Raw genomic sequence first — 6,000 nt, forward strand, 5'->3', positions numbered from 1 at the left:
GGTAGAAATATATTTGATTCTAAATGTTAGGTTTTGGGAAACTAGCCCAGCTCTACCCTTGATCAGCTTCTAAGCCTGTGGCTTGTTATCTGTGTTTAGAAAACAACCTATAGGACGTGCCAGTTGATTTATTGCGCTATTACTGCATAGCACCACTAGGGGGTAGCATAGAACACTATTTTACATCTTAAGGTTGCTGCTTGAGGTCACAAGGAAGGTGTGTTGGATTCAGTGTTTAAGGATACATTGATGACGGGCGGGCATAGATGGGGTAATATATATTACATGCTCGCAAATAGAGTAACTCCTGGAGAAGTCAGTGGAGAGAGTAGTATTGATGGAAGAGTGAAGTCTGGAGCCAGGTATGGTCAATCTGGCTGGCACCTTCTCTGACCTGGAGGACTGTGGTCAGTTCTGGACACTGCGCTTGAGTTAAGGGTGTGTGCAGAGGAGGGTGCCTGGGTGGTAGGGAGATTTGGAGGAGCATATTATCTTATGCAGGTAGATGGCTCTGAGTGTGAAACGTGGCTCAATCACTACTTTGGGGGACCTTGGACAAGTCACAAAACCTTCCTAGCCCAAATTCCTCCTCTGTAAAATAAAACCAGTTGCCATCGAGTCAACTCCAACTCATGGCGACCCCATGTGTGTCAGAGTAGATCTGTGCTCCATAGGGTTTTCAATGGCTGATTTCTTAGAAGTAGATTGCCAGGCCTTTCTTCTGAAGTGCTGCTGGGTAGATTTGAACCTCTAACCTTTCAGTTAGCAGCTGAGCATGCTAACCATTTGCACCACCCAGGGACTCCCCTTGATGAAACAGGGAGGATAATATCTACCTTGTGGGATCGATGGAAGGAGTCAGTAGTAAGACAATGCATATCGGGGCTTTATAGGGCACCTGGCATCCTAAAAAGCCTCAATGATGATGGATAATAATACAATGTTCATGATGTTAATACTTGTATCATTATTCATTGTAATCATTATCCTTACTATTAATCATAAATATCTTTATTGTTGATAATCATATTGTGTTATATTTGATATATAGCTGATACATATATTTTATATTATATATGTATTTTACATTATATGATACTTATATAGTATATCTTATATGTATTATATATCTGATACATATTAATATATCATTTATATTAAATTATAGCATTAATAGTGAATATTATACATAAATACCAAGCCATGGTATTTTCAATCACCACATATGCATGGGAAAGCTGGACAATTAATAAGGAAGACTGAAGAAAACTGATACCTTTGAATTATGGTTGACAAAGAATATTGACTATACCATGGACTGCCAGAAGAATGAACAAATCTGTCTTGGAAGAACACAGCCAGAATGCTCCTTAGAAGTGAGGATGGCGAGACTTTGTCTCACATAATTTGGACATGTTATCAGGAGGGATCAGTTCCTGGAGGAGGACATCATGCTTGGTAAAGTGGAGGGTCAGTGAATGAGAGGACCCTCAACAAGATGGATTAACACAGTGGCTGCAGCAGTGGGCTCAAACATAGCAATGATTGTGAGGATGGCGCGGGACCAGGCAGTGTTTGGTTCTGTTGTACGTAGGGTCACTATGAGTTGGAACTGACTTGACGGTACATAACAACATCTATAAATAATGGTGTTATTATTTTTATAATCAATAACCATAGTTAGAGGGATGAGAAGATTTACCTGGAGGATCTGATTCCCCTTTCCCACTCAGTTTAGAATTTATGGGTCATAGAGCCACACTGGGATTATTTGGGGGTCCAGGGGCATATGAGTATCTCTGTGCCTTGATTTCTTCTAGGGGTTATAGTTAGGATTAAACCCTGTAGAGTATGGAGTAGGGGGCAATCTAAGAAGCAGGGAAGCTGACTTCAAGCCTGGCTTTTCTGCTGTCTGACCTTGGGCAGGTCACTCACCCTCTCGGAACCACCATCTCCATCTATGAAGCGGTACAGTTGTCATCCTCATGTTGGCTCCTAGCCCTCTCTCCTGGGCCCACCCAGGGCTCTCAGTGTGGGGCTGGTGGGATGAGTGAGGAGATGCCTCTTGCCCCACCCCTCCCCCAGGAATCAGGGCTGTCTTCGTGGATCGGAGGGCAGCTGCACCTCCTGGAGAATGTGTCACCCATGCTGGCCGTGCTGCTCATCACTATGGTCATTGCCTTCTTCACCGAGTTTGCCAGCAACACGGCTGCTACCATCATCTTCCTGCCCGTCCTGGCGGAGCTGGTGAGGATTTCGGGGAGGTGGCAGGGAGGGGGCTGGCAGGCGGGCAAGAGGAGGAACATTCCTGCCCCAACACACATTCAGAAAGCCCTCCCCTGCCACCAGCAACTCCATCAGGGGCCACAATTGTCATTGCTCCCTTCCAAAATGCATGGAAGGGTCAGAACCACCGTGTAAACTTTTAAGAAATACTGTTTTGTTCTTCAAGAAATGCTTAAATAGAGTAAATATTTTCTAAGTACAAAAAATCAATTTGCAATGAAAAGAAACCCATAGTGACAAAGAGAGTTTTCTAGGAAAATATACATGACTAATTTGGATTAAGAGGAAGTAGAAAATCTAAACAGACAAACAATCACAGAGAAAATTCTAGCAGTAGGCAAAGTTTTGAAACCAAAAACCAAACCTATTGCCTTTGAGTCAATTCCAACTCACAGACTCATAGTGACCCTGTAGGACAGAGCAGAACTGCCCCCTAGGGTTTCCAGGGAGCAGCTGGTGGATTTGAACTGCTGACCTTTTGGTTAGCAGCCGGGCTCTTCACCACTGCGCCACCAGGGCTCCATGCATTTCTCCAGACATTACCCATTATCTCTGAGAGGGGCAAAACCGCCCCGGGCTGAGAACCACTGCTCTAAGACACTAGCGCTAGATGGTTTTATGTAAAATCTAGCAAACCATCAAGGAACAGACAGTTCCCAATTTGCCCAAACTTTTCCGGAGCACAGAAAGATAGAGAAAGCCATTCAATCCACGTGATAAAGTCTGCAAAACCCCCAAGACCAGATAAGGAGAGTAAAGGAAAAGAAAGTTACCATCTAATCTCACGTGTAAACAAAGATGCAAACAGCCAAGTAAATCCAAGATTGTGTAAAAAGAACAATATATCATGAGCAAGAAGATTCTATGTTAGCAGTAAAAACATGACTCAGCATCAGGAAACTACCAATATAGTTTGTTGTAGGGGAAAAACATCACAAAGTCTAGTAAAGCAAAAAGAAAGTTTTACTCGGCATTCTATACTTTAACAGATTAAAGAAGACCAAACCATGTCATTATCTTAACAGAATCTAAAATGGATAAAATCAAATCAATGGTGTAAGTATATGCTTTTTATGCAAATAGCACACCAAGCATACTCATATGCATTTTGTTTTTGTTTGCTTATTTATGCATTAATTTATAATGGGGATGGCACCATATTAGCACATAGAGATACGCTTTATTCCTTTTCAGTGACAGAATAGTCCATTATGGAATGGATAGCTGTCCAATTTATCTAAGCCTTCTCCGCTGATGGACATATAGGTTGTTTCCAGCCTTTGCTATTATCCAGCAATGCTGCCTGATCTTTCCTTGTCTGTGCATTTTTTAATGACATCTAGATAAATTCCTAGAACTGAGATCGCTGAATTAAAGAACATGTACACTTAAATTTTTGTTAGATATGGCCAATTTGCCCTCCAAAGTGGAAGTGGCATTTTACACTGCCACCAGCAATATGGGGGAGGGGGACTGATTCCCCACACCCTTGTTAAATGTGATTGGATTTAATCAAAGCATTTCCCAGGATCTGAGGGACCTGGCAATTGGAGGCAAAAAATTCTCTAACGGGGCCAAAAATGTTCTAAATAAAATGCTGGAGAAGTCATCAACATGAATTGCAGGTGCATATAGGGTCGCTATGAGTTGGAATCGACTTGACGGCAACAGGTTTGGTTTTTGGGTTTTCGGTTCTCATCCAAAAGGAGCCCTGCTGGCAGCAGTGGTTAAGCGCTCAGCTGCTAACTGAAAGGTCAGCGGTTTGAACCCCCCAGCCACGCCACGGAAGAAAGATGTGGCTGTCTGCTTCCATAAAGATTAAGCCTTGGAAACCCTATTGGGCAGTTCTATTCTCTCCTATAGCGTCACTGTAAGTCAGAATTGACTCAACAGCATCGGGTTTGGTTTTTTTTTGGCTGGTTCTCATTGTGGTCCCTGGACCAGCAGCATCACCTGGGACTTGCTGGTATGCAAACGCTCTGGTCCCAGCCCAAACCTTTAGGGATCTGAGACGCTGGGAGTGGGCCCTTGCAATTAGCACATTAACAAGCCTCCTAGGTGATTCTAATGCAAAACAGCTTGAAAACTCACCCTGGACTCTGGGTGGCTGGGACTCAGCAATGAGCAGTTTAACAAGCCCTCCAGGTAATTCTGATTCTGCTCAAGTTTGAGAAGAGTATCCTAGACAAATATCACCCCAGTCCATCCTCCCTGATAACCCGGCAGTGTGGCCCCGGAATGTCACTAACCTTGGGAATGTTCTCTCTGTCTTTCCCTTGGTCTGGTGCTCTTCTGGTCTGTCTCTATTTCTCATTGCATTTCTCTGTCTAAATCGGTCTTTCTCATTTGTCTCTATTGCTGTCACTCTGCAATCTATATATGTCGTCTCTCTTTCCTGTCTCTACCCACTTCTTTCTATCTCCTTGACTCTGTGTCACTCTCTTTCGAACTCTCTCTTGTGGTTGTGCCATATTGTATGTGTATACTTCGGTCTCTCCCGCCCCCTGCTGGCCCAGGCCATCCGCCTGCGAGTGAACCCTCTGTATATGATGATTCCCGGCACGGTCGGCTGCTCCTATGCCTTCATGCTCCCAGTCTCGACGGCCCCTAACTCAATCGCCTTCGCCTCTGGACACTTAATGGTCAAAGACATGGTGAGTCTGGGGGTTTTCTGACTGAGGCCTGGAGAGGTGGGCGGCTCCGGGTGGTGGGCGGGCTCCTGGTGGTGACAGTGGAGACTTGCTAGGAGATGCTGAGGAGCAGAAAGACGCAGAAGGGACAGAGAGACAGAAGTTTCAGAGCCACCTGCATAGCTGGTCCTGAGCAGGGCATGGCCACCTGCATATTTTACTCATTGTGGGTAACAAGTTAGGTGCTAATTAAAGTGACTGATGGAACCCTGGTGGTACAACAATTAATCGCTTGGCTATCAACCAAGAGATTGGTGGTTGGAGCCCACTCAGCAGCTCCACGGAAGAAAAGGTTACAACCTAGAAAATCTATGGGGCAGTTCTACTCTGTCATATAGGGTCACTATGAGTTGGAGCTGACTCGATGGCCCCTAACAACAACACAATGTGGGCCAAGCAGGCATTGCGTGCCAGGCTCCAGGACCTTGGAAAAGCCTCCTCCCAGCTCCCTATTCCCAACTCTGGCTGGTCCCCATCTAATCCCTTAAAGTTGCTGAGGGCTTTAAGATCCCCTAGGATGGAGGTTGTAGAAGCCCTGGTGTCACAGTGGTTAAGTGCTTGGCTGTTAACCAAAAGATCGGTGGTTTGAACCCACCAGCTGCTCTGCGGAGAAAGATGTGGCATTTGCTGCTGTAAAGATTACAGCCTTGGAAACCCCATGGGGCGGTTCTACTCTGTCCTGTGGGATCACTCTGGGTCAGAATTGACTCCAGGGCAATGGGTAGAACAGGAGTTAAATGACATAACCTATGACAAGTGCCGCACAGTGCCTGACACCTTGAAACCACTCTCTGAATGGGGAGCAGCTGCAGCTCGAGGACAGCTTTGTTGTTGTTGGCTGCCATTAAGTTGGCTCCGACTCACGGCGACCTTATGTATAACAGAACGAAATGGTGCCCTGTCCGCGCCATCTTCATGATCTTTGGTACGTCTGGGTCCACTGTTGTGGCTATCGTGTCAACCCTTCTCACTGAATTTCCCTCATTTCTGCTGACCCTCTGCTTTACCAAACATGATATCCTTT

The 6,000-nt window shown here is 45.2% G+C and overlaps 1 protein-coding gene across 2 annotated transcripts in view; it reads left to right on the plus strand.

Annotated features, from left to right (window-relative positions):
* The window catches only part of SLC13A3 (solute carrier family 13 member 3), an 80,896-nt gene that overhangs the window by 73,974 nt on the left and 922 nt on the right, over positions 1-6,000 (plus strand). For both annotated transcript variants that reach the window (XM_012559022.1, XM_004370277.2), the window contains exons 11-12: positions 2,086-2,247; positions 4,803-4,940. In XM_012559022.1, the coding sequence (XP_012414476.1) occupies positions 2,086-2,247; positions 4,803-4,940 (300 nt within the window). The remainder of the gene's footprint in view (positions 1-2,085; positions 2,248-4,802; positions 4,941-6,000) is intronic.

Source organism: Trichechus manatus, unplaced genomic scaffold (genome assembly GCF_000243295.1).
Source record: "Trichechus manatus latirostris isolate Lorelei unplaced genomic scaffold, TriManLat1.0 scaffold00008, whole genome shotgun sequence".
NCBI classification, from domain to species: Eukaryota; Metazoa; Chordata; class Mammalia; order Sirenia; family Trichechidae; genus Trichechus; species Trichechus manatus.